Source organism: Peromyscus californicus, unplaced genomic scaffold, assembly GCF_007827085.1.
Source record: "Peromyscus californicus insignis strain IS unplaced genomic scaffold, ASM782708v3 Scaffold_4__1_contigs__length_199733344, whole genome shotgun sequence".
Taxonomy (NCBI): domain Eukaryota; kingdom Metazoa; phylum Chordata; class Mammalia; order Rodentia; family Cricetidae; genus Peromyscus; species Peromyscus californicus.
Genome location: NW_026294562.1, coordinates 97,946,974 through 97,962,707, shown reverse-complemented (window position 1 = coordinate 97,962,707; position 15,734 = coordinate 97,946,974). Strand labels below are relative to the sequence as shown.

The 15,734-nt window shown below is 36.5% G+C and overlaps 1 protein-coding gene across 1 annotated transcript; it reads left to right on the top strand.

Annotated features, from left to right (window-relative positions):
* The first annotated feature begins 6,277 nt into the window (after positions 1-6,277).
* On the top strand, positions 6,278-7,279 carry LOC128123875 (olfactory receptor 52E4). Its single transcript, XM_052760157.1, has one exon. It carries the CDS (start codon positions 6,278-6,280, stop codon positions 7,277-7,279), a length of 1,002 nt encoding a protein of 333 aa, XP_052616117.1.
* Positions 7,280-15,734: the final 8,455 nt, after the last annotated feature.

Genomic DNA, 15,734 nt, shown 5'->3' with positions numbered 1-15,734 from the left:
CTTTAAACATCTAGCTAAACTGTGATTTATCTTAAAGGAAAGTGTAGTGTTCCCCAAAGTATTGTGTTCCCCAAAATATTGTGCATGCTAGTAAACTTATCTGGGGTCAGAGAAAAGAACAGCTACAATATTAAACATAGAGGATAGGCAGTGGTAGCACACGCCTTTAATCCTAGCATTCCAGAGGCAGAAATCCCTCTGGATCTCTGTGAGTTCAAGGCCACGTTGGAAACAGCCAGGTATGGTGACTCACACCTTTAATTCCAGAATGTGAGCCTTTAATCCCAGGGAGTGATGAGAAAGATATATAAGGTGTGAGGACCAGAAACTAGAAACTTTTGGCTGGTTAAGCTTTCAGGCTTTTGAGCAGCACAGTTCAGCTGAGATTCATTTGGATAAGGACTCAGAGGCTTCTAGTCTGAGGAAACAGGATGAGGTGAGGTAGCTGTGGCTTGTTTTGCTTCTCTGATCTTCCAGCATTCACCCCAATACCCAGCCCGGATTTGTTTTCATTAATAAGATCCTTTAAGATTCATTCTACAGGAAAGGCTCATGAAAATAAAACAAGGTAACCCAGGCTGAAATAATTCTTCATTCAGCTGAAGAACTTTGAACTAAGAAAATACAGTATTTTAAGCCACAAACTGTACATAAGTTGGTTATGTCGTAAAATCTAAGTAATGCAACACAATGTAAGATTCAGTTGTAATGTGATTCCAGGAACATATTATAAATCTTCTCCATGTATATAAGAAATTATAATATACATTATAGTGGTAAATTATTGCATGCTGCTTACATTCACTAAGAAGCTGGCTTTAGGGTTGTGGCCCCAATTAAGACCCAGGCATGTTTATCTTAGAATGTCTGTGGTAGGAACAGAAGAAGATCTGCCAAGGACCCTCTTTATCAGTCCAAAACACAGGTGTTTGGGTTAATACAGTTTCCCCAACCAGTTTCTACTGGACAATGCAATTATCTAATATGATGCTCTACTCTTTTTCTGCTGCTTTCTATCTTATTCTCTTGTTCAATCTTGTACACATAAAAAAACCCTGATTCCTTCAAAACTGAAAGTATGGTTATTGTGGATAATTCTCTACATGAAACACAAGCCATAACATGAATAAAATATTCAGCATATTTTTAAGAGAAGAAACAACAAAAGACACATTGGTAAATATTTTTAAAGTAAAATTGGTCAAGTGGTGGTGGCACATGCCTTTAATCTCAGCACTCAAGAAGCAGAGGCAGGCTGGGCGTGGTGACGCACGCCTTTAATCCCAGCACTCGGGAGGCAGAGCCAGGCGGATCTCTGTGAGTTCGAGGCCAGCCTGGACTACCAAGTGAGTTCCAGGAAAGGCGCAAAGCTACACAGAGAAACCCTGTCTCGAAAAACCAAAAAAAAAAAAAAAAAAAAAAAAAAAGAAGCAGAGGCAGGCCAATCTGTGTGAGTTTGATGCCAGCCTGAACTTCAGAGCTAGTTCTAAGACAGCCAAGGCTACACCGAGAAACCCTATCTCAAAAAAAAAAAAAAAAAAATCACAAAAAAGTAAAATTGTTGAAAACTCCAAAATCTTCAAGAAATTAGAGTCATTGACCATATTATGACATGAGCATCAAGGTATATGTTAGACTTTTAGGGATGAGGGTGGATACCATTCAAGACATATCAATGGATATGAATGAGTATACTTTGTCTTAGGCTTTTTGGTTTGAGGAGTTACAGTGTAAAAATACACCCAATCCTTAAAATCTTTGCAGGAACTGTGTCTTTAAGAACAGGTTTCTATCTCAAAAGGAAAATGAAAAAAAAAACCCATCAATAATGGTTTCAAGTGAGGATAATAACGCTGTTCATGATAACCTGCCAGAAGACACTCTAACAATTTTTATAAGTTATAAATCATATATAAGAGAGATATAAGATCATAGAGCATTGGGCTCCTCACAGAACTGCCACTTTAAAATTTTGGGGCTTATATAACCCAGCAATATCTGAACATTTCCTCCATCCAAGACTCTGTGCTGTGTGAACTGAGGAGTAGAGTTGAATGAAGTGTTACCTTAATATCCCCACACAAAGGGAGTTAGAATGGCAGGCAACCCTCAATGAGTGAAAAGGCAAGTGTGCATGCTGTAATAGTAGCATGAAACTACAGCAAGCAGAAAGGTGGTACAGATGCCTGTTGGGGAGGACTGTCACTGGGGAAGAATTGAAAGGAAGTCGAAAGGAGTGAAGATGATTTTATATGAAAGATAGTCAGTCCCCAAAGACAGGGATATGTGGTGTAAAATCACAAGTTACAACCAGAAGGATTATTGGTTATTTAATGAAGGCAATTGGTAACAGTAGTTTTTATAATTCACCATATGAATTTTATAGTTTACAATAGAGAAAAATGGGAGTTATAGGAAGAAATATTAAGGAGAGATTGGATAGAGTATGGTTTAATACATGAAAAATAGGTGTAGATACAATAGCAAACATGGACTCTGTGAGGGAAAGACAGGAGACTAAGTAACCAGCTTGTCAATCAAAAGAGAAGGATGAATGTGAGAGCAGAACAAACCAAAATCTCTTTTAGATCAGGAACATTACTTTCTCAGTGATAACAACTCAAAAGAGTCTGAACTTAGAAGATGAAAACTGGTTCCCATATCCCATTGTCCCTTGGACCTTTTGTACCTACAGCCAGGAAATCAGAGCATATAGTATGTCCTGGGAGGAATATCAGGCCTCGTCTACCACACAGGAAGGGACACTTAGGAGACACTACTGTGCCCTGCATGAGGAAGACATTAGGATAAGTTTTCTTAGGAGAAATGGGATCTTTTTCCATACTCTAACAAAAGAACTGAACATGTGCTTGCCTAGAGACTCCATCTCTTGAACATAGGCTGGAATGGGGACTCTTTCTTAGTTGAAGGACACTGATGGATTTATCTGTAGTTCTCTACACTACCACAGAGATGAATGTACTTCAAGAGTCTACTCTCTTCATCTTTTTAAACCTTGGCTATGGTCATGCCCAAACTAAGCCAGCATTTATACTTTTTAATAAAACCAAACAGAAGAGTTGCTGGGGAAAGTCATACTTTGGAGAGGTCACTGCTATAAATTTAATGCTGTCCTTTCCCCTCAGGAGACCCACTCATTCACATCTTCCCTCATCATATTTCCCTTCCTCATCTTCCACACCACATCTCCTCTGGGTTAAGAGATTATATCTGGTACAGTGTTTCTCTACTATGCCACGGGGATGAATAGAATGTAAGACCCTTGGGTACAGGTTTATACACAGAGGGTTCTGAAAACTATGTTCAGGGATTCTGGGATGTGTCTAGACTCACTAGAGCTTCTCTCCATGAGATCAGTGAGACCAAAAGCCCAGAGGTTTGAAAGGGCCATCTTTAAGAACCTAGACCACAAGGCTATTTAACTCTATGTAAGGATGGGGAAATAAAATACTAAGAGACATCAGAATTCAGGCAGGGTACAGAAGAGACAGGTGAAAGGAGGAAGAGAGGTCAAATATGTAGAAGCCTCCCTTTTCTTAACGATTGTCCTGAGAACCATTCTCTACACAACAAAACGCAACTTGGAGGGACTGGTACGGCTAAGGTAAGGACTGGGGTATACATGAAGACTTTGTAGACTTTGCTTCTGTGCCCTTCTCTTTTTCCCTTCCTCTCTCTCCCTCCCTTACTCTTCCCTTCTTTCCTCTATGAACCTCTCCCTAATACAACTGCATTCCTTTATTGCTTATAAAATGACAGGTACACACATACTTCAATAAAAATGAAAATTACAAAAGCTGGAAAACTGACACACAGTAGCAAAGCTAGTAGTGAGGTTTGCTCTGCTTTTTCTATGACAGACAAAAACTTGCAGATCACCTTCACATGAGGGTTAGGGGTAGAGGTGTGACTGATTTGAGTATCCAGATAGACTTTCACCGGTAGTTTACTCTTCACTATTGTCTGCTCCTGTCTCTCTCATATCCCTTCATGTCTTAGTCTTGAAAAAGCCTGAATAAACCTCCTTCCCAGGCCATTCAGTTTTTTGTTTTGTTTTTGTTTTTGTTTTTAATCTGACCAAGCTGAGGAAAACTGAAGTGAGAAGAGTAAGGCTAAGAACAGAGCCTGGTTCTCTTCAAACTAAGCAGTACTGGATTATGTTAGTATAAGTGGATATCCAGAGAAGTGTAAATGTCTCATCTGGTAGCAGCCCTTCATTCTTCTGTAACAATCCATTCATCTTCTAGACTACAATGACCTCATTTTAAATAATGGTCTTTTCTTAGCATCTTGGATTAAAACAAAACACTAGGAAGCATCAGTGATATTTTCTGGCTACCTTCTGAGCTGCTTAACTCACATGCATTAATCTTGTTCATTCTGAAATAAAGAACATTAGTTGGATTTACTCCCCCAATTTTACAAGAAAAACCTGATTTATAAAGTAGAGAAATTAGCCAAAGTTCTTCAGCAAATGAATGGCACAACATTTTTAGTCATTTAAAATCTCAGTTTCAGGTCTAAACAAATCCACTTATTGTTCTGCAAAGGCCAAAGAGAAAGAAACAATATAGTAAAAAGAAACCAAAAGATCAGTGGCCACAGCAATTGTTGGTGCTATAACGGAAAATGCCCTACTTATCATCAACTCAGGTTTTAAAGGGTGTTATGGGACTGAGATCTTTGTCAATGAGCCCATCTAAACAAAGATGGCCTCCAAAAATGACCAGCTTGTTAGCTGCATGTGTCACTTCAAGTATCACCCAGCTCCAGCAGAAAAACAGAAACAAGCATTCTGGGTAAATTTGTAAAGAAGTAGGTGTCTTGATGGCTCTAAATGGTACTGTGCAAGACTGGCCCTCCTTTCTCACTCTTCTGGTACTCACCTTTGCCAGTAAAGTGTCCTGTTGACAACAAACACTGAAGATGGTATTGACTATACATTAGTAAAATTCCACAAATAGCTTCCAATTTCTCAGACCGTCATCTTCTCCTCAGCACTGGCAAACGTTGTCCTCTTCCTTCTGCATGATCAATTTTCTCTCAGCTTCTGTAGGGTCTTCTATGGATTCTTTTATATTTATAAAATATTTGCCTTATATATTATAAGACAAGTATACACTATTCATCTGATAAGATGAAGACATTTTCAGAAAGATATACTTCTTGTCAGCTTTACACAAACCTAGATTATCTGGGAAGAGGAAATCGTATTAAATTATTTCTTTTATTTTTTGAGATTATAATATAATTAGATAATACCCTTTTCCTTTTCCTCCCTCAAACCTTCCTTTGATCATCCCTTGCTCTTTTTCAAATTCATAATGAGAAAATGTCTACATGGAATCGCCCTGTAGGCAAGTCTGTGGGGTACTTTGCTGATTAATGATTAATATGGTAGGACCCAGCTCACTGTAGGTGATGCCACTCCTGGGCAGGTAGCCCTGGACTATATAAGAAAGGAGGCAGAGCAAACCATGAGGCACAAGCCAGTAAGAAGCATTCCCCCATGGCCTTTACTTCAGTTCCTGCCTCCAGATTCCTGCCTTGAGTTCCTTTCCTAACTTCTTTCAGTGATAGCGTATGAACTGAGAGTTTTAAATTCAAACAAAACCTTCCTCCTTAAGTTGCTTTTAGTCATGGTGTTTTATCACAGCATTTGAAACATATCTAAGACAGATATGTGAGTGTTGTCAAGTAACTACGGAGGCTGGAAATGTTTTTGAAAATAACACAGCCCCCCCCCAAAAGTACTAAAAAGTAGTGATATTATCATACAATAAACAGGCTACTCAGAGCAACAGAGTTAGAATGAGAAAAATTCTAAGACAGAATATCTCATTGGGCTTAATTATGTTGTGTTGACTATACTGAACCAATGAACAAATCTCTAGAGTTATAAGAAATCAAAACACTAATGAAAGTATAATGCATCTCATAGAATTTATGGCTTTTTAATAGCAGACCACACTTTGAGGGACATTGGACATGGCATGGTAATGTACACAAAGTTATGAGTGAAAACAAACACCAAAAAAGTGAGTATATACCACAAGATGGAATATTCCAGTTTTTTCAGAGACCTCATAAGTTAGAAAAAAGCAAGCAACATTGGCTGCAATAGGTCTCAGAAGAAATATGTATGTTGAGCAAATTGCTCAATTACTCTTGATAAGGATGTCTTATCTTTGTAAGTACTTATACCATTTTATTCAACATACTAATGGATGTTTTCCCATCTCTCAGGACTTTGGTAATGGAAGTGCTTAATGAAAGAATAGCGTCCCTTGACAAGAATTCTCAGACACTTGCTAGGAGACTGCCTTTTGTCAACAGCACCCAGTTCCATCCTTCCTTCTTTATCCTTCTGGGGATTCCAGGTCTGGAAGTTTTTCATATATGGATTGCTTTCCCATTCTGTCTTGTGTATCTGACTTCCCTTGTGGGAAACATCACCATTCTCTTTGTGATCAAGACTGAACACAGCCTCCATCAGCCCATGTTCTACTTTCTGGCCACATTGTCTATGATTGATCTATGTCTATCCACATCCACCATCCCCAAAATGCTGGGCATCTTCTGGTTCAATCTCCAGGAGATCAGTTTTGGAGGCTGCCTTGCTCAGATGTTCTTTATCCACATGTTTACAGGCATGGAAACCGTTTTGCTGGTGGTCATGGCTTATGACCGCTTTGTTGCCATCTGCAATCCTCTTCAGTACACCATGATCCTCACCAATAAAACCATCAGCCTTCTCCTTTCAGTTGTTATTGGAAGAAATTTAATTCTTGTGACTCCATTTGTGTTTCTCATTTTGAGACTGCCCTTCTGTGGGCACCACATTATGCCTCATACATACTGTGAGCACATGGGTCTTGCCCGATTAGCCTGTTCACCCATCAAGATCAACATCATTTATGGACTTGTGGTGATATCTCATATCCTTGTGGACATGATTCTGATTGCCTGTTCCTATGTGCTTATCCTTAGAGCTGTTTTCCAGTTTCCATCTCAAGATGCCCGATTAAAGGCTCTCAACACTTGTGGTTCCCATGTCTGTGTCATGCTGTGTTTCTACACACCAGCCTTATTTTCTTTTCTGACTCACCGCTTTGGCCAAAACATTCCCCACTACATTCATATTCTTTTAGCTAATCTATATGTAATTGTCCCACCTGCTCTTAACCCTGTCATTTATGGAGTCAGGACTAAGCAGATTCGAGAGAAAATAATAAAAATATTTTTACAAAAAGAATAATTCTATGTAAAGTTTGGATAAACATATCCACATATGGCTCAAGGTATAATAATCTGAGTTCTCTTGAAAGTCTTTAAAATTTTAGATGTGATTGCCATGTCTTGCATTTTGATTAGAAATGCTTTAGTATTGATAGCTAAGAAAATCTACAATTCTGTCCAGTCTCCCTACCTCCCTCCACATATCTGGACAAAGTTTAGAAAGTCATAGAGATGACACTGAAGGTGACAATCACCTTTGAATAGAATCACTTTCAAGAATGATAAGCCTTTCCATTTCTCCACACATCTCTTTAGGTAAGTTTGAAAAATGAAGAACAGTGTAACCTAACAATGTTTTATAGATGCAAAGTTTAGTTCTTGACTTAGTACTTACTGGTGTTTGAACTGCCTCATATCATTCTATTCTTTACAATAAGCCCAGACTTTTCCTTCATCTCTAAAATTATTGACTCACTTTGGGTAAGTTTTCTATGTCTTATCCTTACAGTCATTACTACTCCTGTCTCTGTTCTCATTCCTTCTCCTTGCTCCCTATTTTTTCTCTAATAAATTGGGTTTTAGTTTCTTAAAGGATCTGACAGACTACCTTATGAACATTAATGTGATACTCTTTTTCAATTTTGATGTGAGTAATTGTGTTTTGTGTCCAAATTCAAACTGATTCTATACATCATTTGCCTTCATGTATATAGGGCTTCATAAAATTTAGAAGCGGAAATAAGGTCAATTCTATGGCATAAGCCAAAAAAAGTAATCTCAGCAAAATTTCTTAATGCTATGGGCTTCAAATATTTTTTCATATTGTGAAATTCCTGATATGGGTGAAGAATGTTTTGTTTAAAATAGGTCAAACAGCCATTGAAGTGAAGTTCATGACTGGTCATAGAATTCTTGACTAAAATCAGCAGATGTTCCCTGTATGTCTTGTGTTTCAGAAATGTTGTCTAGGTCAACATGTCAATACAAAACTACTCAAATTATTAGATGATTGTGAAATATGGGTAGATAAAGCCAAGAAGACATTAAAGGAACAGCACCTACTCATCTCTGTGAGCCTGGGCAGCTCTTGTATTGAATAACACCAACTTAGCTCCATTCCTTCCTGGTGTATCGACCTGCAGAATTCCCTGGTTCATGTGCATGAATCGTGCTTGAGTTTTACAGCCTCTGCCTTGTGCACCTGGAAGTTATTTACTACAAATTTACAGTGGAAAAATTAAAATGCATTGAAACCTGGTATATCAGCTTAGTTTGACAAATAAAATGAGTGAGGTCTAAATAAACACAGAAACTTGTGTCCACAAAGTGTATCAAATGGACCCATCTTTAGCATGATTTTCATGTAGCAAGAGAAGCAAGACCACTCAGACACATTATCTTTATCAGAAATAATTAACTTGCATAATGTGAGTTTTAGAAAGACAAGCATTAAGTATTTTCTCACATGTGAAATATGGGGGGTGGTCATCATGAAGATGGAGGATTATAAGGGGGAAGGGGTGTAGGACAAGAGGAGCTATATGAGGGTAATTCAGGGATAAATGTTAGCAATGTGTTATATGCATTTATGAAATGAAACCTACTACTATGGCCAATTTGCATGCTCTAGTCAGATCCATAAAAATAAACACCTTACCTCTGTAATTTGACAATTTGTTATTAAATTGTGTCTGCCATTTTAAAAAACTCACCAACCTTCTGACCTATATTTTTTGTCTTAAAAAAATCAAGGATCTCTGAACAGATGTTCTCAAACTTGCAGCTATGTAAATAAATATGTATCTAAAATATAATGTAATATTAGGGGTAAGATAATAGCTTAAGGATCTTTTGCTACTTCTGCAAAAGTATAGTTGATTTGATCATTAAATATCCATACAGTTCAAATGGCAAGCAATTTTTTGTTGATTTAACTTATATTTATAGAGAACCAAATTATTGTATTATCTAACCTATAACAAGAGCTCTGTAAAAAGAGATTGCATCTAGGATCTTTGCCTTGGCATATTCATACTGCTGACATCTACTGGTCAAAGGAAATACATATCTTGATAAAATGAACTAGTAACCTTTTCATGAGCTACCTACCAAGTGAAGAAATGTAACTGTGTTTTTTTTTCTACTCAATTACTTATATAATTTCTGCTCCATTAGTTATTGAACATGAGCAAATTCTATTTCAAATAAGTAAGGAGAGTAATTTACATTTTAATAATAGTTTGGATCTCCCATGAAAGACTATTACTCTACCTGTATGCATTTAGTCACTTCATGCTGAGAAAAGCCATGTGGACTATATATTGTCATTTTTGTCAGCCATGAAAAATCTATAAGAAAAATGAAAAGGCTCAGAGATGTGAGAACGGCTTTTGGTTATTGAATTATAGGAAGTATATTTAAAGTTAAATTGTCTGACTCCAAATTATTAACTCCAAAAACAAGGTGGTGGCGCACACCTTCAATCCCAGTACTCGGGAGGCAGAGCCAGGTAGATATCTGTGAGTTTGAGGCCAGCCTGGGCTACCAAGTGAGTTCCAGGAAAGGTGCAAAGCTACACAGAGAAACCCCATCTCGAAAAACCAAAAACCAAAAACCAAAAAAAACCAAGGTGTTCAAAATTAATAATTATGGCTACTATTTATTTGCCAATGACCTTTTTTTGTTAAAACATAGCTAATCGAAACAAAACTTCAGTTTTCTGTTGGGCTTTGTTTCATACATTCATCAAACAGGACAATAAATAAATAAATATATAAATTAAATAATAGTAGTTTCATAGACAAGAAAAAAAGAACCCTCACTAGCTTTGGCCTTTTAACCATCTCATACAAACCAAGTAATTATAGCGCAGCTAGATACACACACACACACACACACAAAAACATTACTGGAATGCTTGGAATAAGATTTTGCTGTTGATTTTCTTTCTTTTCTTTTTGTTTTTATTTTGGTTTGGTTTGGTTATGATTTTTCAAGACAGGGTTTCTCTGTGTAGTCCTGGCTGTCCTGGAACTTACTTTATACACCAAGCTAGTCTCAAACTCAAAGATCTATCTGTCTCTCCCTCCCTGTAGGGAAGAAGAGGGATTTGACAAGGGTGGGAGAAAGATGAGAAAGGGAGGTGATGAGGGTCAACAGAATGCGCTACACACATGTGTGAAATTTTCAAAGAGCAAATATGATAAAAGGTATTTTATGTCCTTAATCATGTCCTTAAACTATACTTCTCAACAGAATGCGCTACATACATGTGTGAAATTTTCAAAGAGCAAATATGATAAAGATATTTTATGTCCTTAATCATGTCCTTAAACTATACTTCTTCCTTTACATAATGTCTAGTTATATTTATTTTTGATTTTATTAATTAATATATAGAATTAAGGGCACCAAATGCTCGCAAAAAGTATATATAAAGTATATGTATGTATGTGTATACACACACACACACACACACACACACACACGTGTGTGTATCAAGGTTTACATGAATTAGCATCATCTTTCTCTACTACTTATTAATTTATGTACATTTCAGAGAAGACTTTGAGGAAATACTGGGGTTTCCTACAGTACTGCTCTTTTCCTGCCTTTACTGCTTCTCTACCAAAAGTGACTTCACCTACCACCATAGAGGTTTAAAGTGTTAGTGTGAAGCCATTATGCCTCTGAGTAGCTCGCCTCCTGGGGCATGTTCAAGGGGGAGTATTCTCTAGGTGATGTACAGATAACCGGTCATTGGTAACCACAAGCAGAAAAACAGACTTCTACCCTGAGAAATGTGGGAATTTTCTGTTCCGTGTCCAGGTCCTCAAATATAGCTCATTGGGAGGAGGCTGTCCCCAAAGGACTAGAGGTCTTGTTTAATTCCTTGGCTCTGGCTATTGAGAACTTGGTCCCACACAGGTTACAGTCTATGGCATCCAGTTCTTCACAAATGATTTCTCAGATGTTGGACAGAGGTGGGTAAGTTCCAGTAATTCTGATGGAAGGGCCTCCAAAGAGTAACTGAGCTCCAGTGGGTGGGTCAGGACTCTGTAGATAGATACCAAGTTTATAGTGAGGGGTCAGTTTGAAAATAACTCAGATTCATTGCTAAAAGTCAGACATCAGCACCCACAGTGACAAGAAAACAAACCAGTTTCAACACGTGTAGGAGTGTGTGTGCAATTAGGAGCACATGAATAAAGAATGGTATATTATGTACATAAGAGAAATATCCATGGAAACAGGTCAGGCATAGATGATGTCTTTTCCTTTGTATACATTTCTGTTTGTCTGTTTAGATGAGGCCAAATGACCAGTTAGTCATGGTGGCAGGAGAAAGTAATTTCATGGACAAAATAGGAGGATAAGTGATGTTAGTGGCAAATTCAAAGTTACTTTAAACACACCAAATTACTTTAAATCTTTAACTAAAATGCACAACTCTCCAGAGCTAATATTTTAGAAAATACAATTCATATACCAAGAAAAACACCCTGAAGTTTAAAAAGAATAGTCATTGAACTGAAAATTGCATTGCAATGAAAATTGGGATTTAAAGTCACAAGAAACCACAATGATATAAAGCTAAGCTTAAACATAAACTTTTACTTCTTTTATTTTTCCCAAATGCACTTTTTATTTTATTCTTTATCTAGTTGTTGGATTTTTGGTTTGTTCATTTTGCTTTTGCAGTTTTGGTAGGCTGCTTATATCACAGAAAGTTTTGCTGGTATGGTAAACTAGGTTAACACCAGTAGTCTTTTAGAATTTGAAGTACCTTGCTCCAGGCTCTTCTAACATTTTAAATTTTCCACTAAAAAAAATCAGCTATTATTCTGGTGGATTTTCCTCTATTTGTGACAAGCGCATGTGTGTGTGTGTGTGTGTGTGTGTGTGTGTGTGTGTTCCTTTTGCTGCATTCAATATTCTTTCTTTGTTTTGTATACTTGGTGTTTAAAGTATGACATGCATGAGAAGTTTCTTTTCTGGTTTTGTCTATTTGGGGCTCTGTGTGCTTCTTGTATCTGTACAGATTTGTGTTTCCTTAATTTGGGGAAGTTTTCTATGATCCTGTTGAAGATCTGGTCTATGTTGTTTACCTGGGATTCTTTTCCTTCATCTATGTTATGATTCAAAGCTTTGGTCTTTTCACAACGCCCCACAGTTCTTGCACGTTTCTTTTGTGTGCTTTTTCAAATTTTTCACATTCTTTCCTGTGGCAGTTCAATTCCTCTATGTTATCTTCAAGTTCTGATATTACATCTTCTCCTTGATCCATTTATTTAAAAGACTTTCCTCTGAGTTTTCTAATTGGTTTATTGAGTTTTTCAATACCATCTTCATTTCAACGAGAGTTTTCTTCAGTATTTCCATTTACTGAATTTAGTTTTCAAATCCTCAGTTGTCTTCATTAGTTTGTTCAATGTTTATTTTTGTTTTCTTGTACATCAGTCAGATATTTACTGCTTTTTTCTATGTTTATTGAGCTGTTTGTGTCTTCTTTAAATGCTTTAAATTTTTGATGATGTTTACCATTGCTGTTTTAAACTCTATGTACTAGTGTTCATACAGGTAATTCTCCTTGGAGACCATTTCTAAAGGACTAACAGATTTAGGAGGAGAAATACTGTCATAGCCTTTCATATTGTTTGTATTTTTTGTGATATGACCTGTACATGTGAACTTCTTTAGTTGTACATCTGATATGAAATTCTAAGCCACCTCTATTGATCTACCAGTATCTTACTGTATAGTAAAAGGCATCTCAAACTCATGACCCTCTTGCATAAGCCTCCCAAGTGTTGAGATTTGTGTATTACCAGACTTCTAATCCCATTGAATTTTTTATCTCATCAACTTTGGACACTCCTTATTTTTGTTTTTTTCCTGACAATAATGTTATCTCTGATATAAATGAGTTATCTCTGTTCTTTAATTTTTCTATCAACAACATTCTTTCTGTAGCTCTCTCATTAATACAACTAATATTATCATGATATATGACCTTTATTTTTTAAGCTTTGAAAATACTTAGCAGAATTTAGACATTTCAAGATACTAACAATTGCATCCACCATTAGGAAGCAATTAGTACATTGGTTTTGTGTTTGTTCCTTCTAGAAGCCTTTGATGGAAACATGAAAGATTGTTGGAAACATAAAAATGAAAGTCCAAGTAGGACAATTCTATAAGAGTTTAGACTAATAATGTTGGTCAGTAAATTCCATTAACAATAAAATGTAAAACATCAAAGTATAGAGATAAGGAAAAACATACATTGAGATATAGATAAAATATAAGTATGTAGAACATTTAAAAAACAGATTAAACATGCCATGGTAGTTAAACAAGATAAAATAATTTAAATGAAGGAAAATTCATTCAGTATTTTCATGTCTTAGAAACTGGAAATGTACTACATATTAATAGAGATCAAAATGCATTACATGAGAAATAATGAGAATTTAAAATCAGAAAATGGACAGTGGATAAAAAGATATATTCTTGGGATATATCTCTCCATTTCCTCATCATCTCAGTAGTAATGCTGATTACAGTTAGTAAATTCTACATTCAGGGCTGAATAAGCAAACTACAAATCTATGTTATAGTTTTCAGAATATCCCTGTGTGTTACACCAACCATGGAATCAGTATTGTCGCCACTAAGCTATATATTTTAAAAATTATTGAAACTATTGATTAATATATAGCATGTACACAGTATCATACAATGTAGATAGATAGGTAGATAGTCTTTACTTGACCTTCATTTACCATTTTTGTAAATGGGAGCAGAGGTGCAAATCTCAGACCTGCTTTAATACTTATAAACACTAAGAAAGGTCCTTAAATGTCACCTAGATGTCTTTTCTCCAAAACAATCTGAAGTATTATTCTTTTCAGTTAAAATAACTGTTTGGTCTATTATCTTCTGAGGCAAGGACTAGGAATAAATACAAAGATAGATCGAATAAAGGGTCACTGGGTATGAAAGCCACTGATAACTTGAGTTTCATATGATCAGAACCAAAGGTAGAGAAAGACTGAGATAACCCAACCCAGGGAGTAAACAAATAGCAAAATGCTAATTATAACACATATTTGGAACTAATTCCATAGTACATTGGTAAAGGAAATGGGATATCATATGGCACATGCCAATCTAAATGGAATATATCGTCATACTTTCAAAGCAGTTTTTAATGCCTATCTTATAGCCATAGGTATATTTTGTCTTTAAACTCCATGACACCATAGTAGAATCCATTGTACTCAAAGGAACATCAAGGCAACACAACCCACAGCACTGCTGTAGATATGTCACTGCCTACCCAACAAGCCCAGTCGATGTCTGGCTACCACCTGTGGCCCAGAGTCTACCACAGAGTTTACCCTCTGTGGTTTATAGTTAAGTAATAGGATAATTTGCTCACACCCATTACCTCATCACGTTATAAATTACAGCCATGCCACTGATGACTCAGACCAGAAAACAAGGCAACAGATGAATTCAGTTTTGCAGTCAGATAGCCAGTAACTAACTTGGAAATATCCTCGCATACTATGTCAGAAAAAACTAGATATAGCACTAACACAATGGAGGAAAATGACTGCTCTTCATATTACTCCACCCTTAAAAATATTCTGACATTGGTTACCACTTTACAATAGCATAAAGCAATTGCCCATTTACAAAATGCATCATAAAGTTTAAAAGATCATGAATCACAGTAAGTCTGAAATAAATTGGTGAGTGGGTAGTGCTGTTAGTGTAATGATTGTAATATGGTGCATGACAGGATTTTACATTTCCAAGAGGGATCATTGTTTTAGGGAATTGTGTAATAGTTTTCAGTTGTCTCTAAATTCCTTAATTCCATTCCATAGTCTAAATCCAAACCACTGTCTATTCCATCCCTCATCTTTACTGGCTTCTCCACTGCCACATGTATCAATTTCTCTTCTTCTTTGCAAGAAATGTATTATTCCCCTCAACAACCTGTTGAACCATCATCTCCTAAACCCATTCCAGTGATATATTATACACTGTACACACACACACACACACACACACACACACACACACACACACACACACAGAGAGAGAGAGAGAGAGAGAGAGAGAGAGAGAGAGAGAGAGAGAGAGAGAGAGAGAGACTCCATATTGGTTATATATTTTATGTGTTAATTAGCTAGTGTGATTATCAATAAACAGTTGCTAAATTAATATGTGTGTGTGTATGTGTGTGTTCTTAAAGACTGAGAGAATAAATGACAGAAGTATGTTTTAAGTTTGAAAGTTTTCTACATGGTTTTCTATAAATGTGGAGCAAATTTTTCAAAGTTAAAGTATCTTCCATTACCCTCTGTAGGTCTCATGTGCTATGTTATGGAATTGAAGAATGGGTTTTCAACTTCTACAAGAATTACACAACATACTATGGAAGAAGCTAGGGTCTCTCA

Excerpts from the sequence above, each read along its gene's own strand:
- LOC128123875 (XM_052760157.1), top strand. The coding sequence starts at position 6,278 with ATGGAAGTGCTTAATGAAAGAATAGCGTCCCTTGACAAGAATTCTCAG.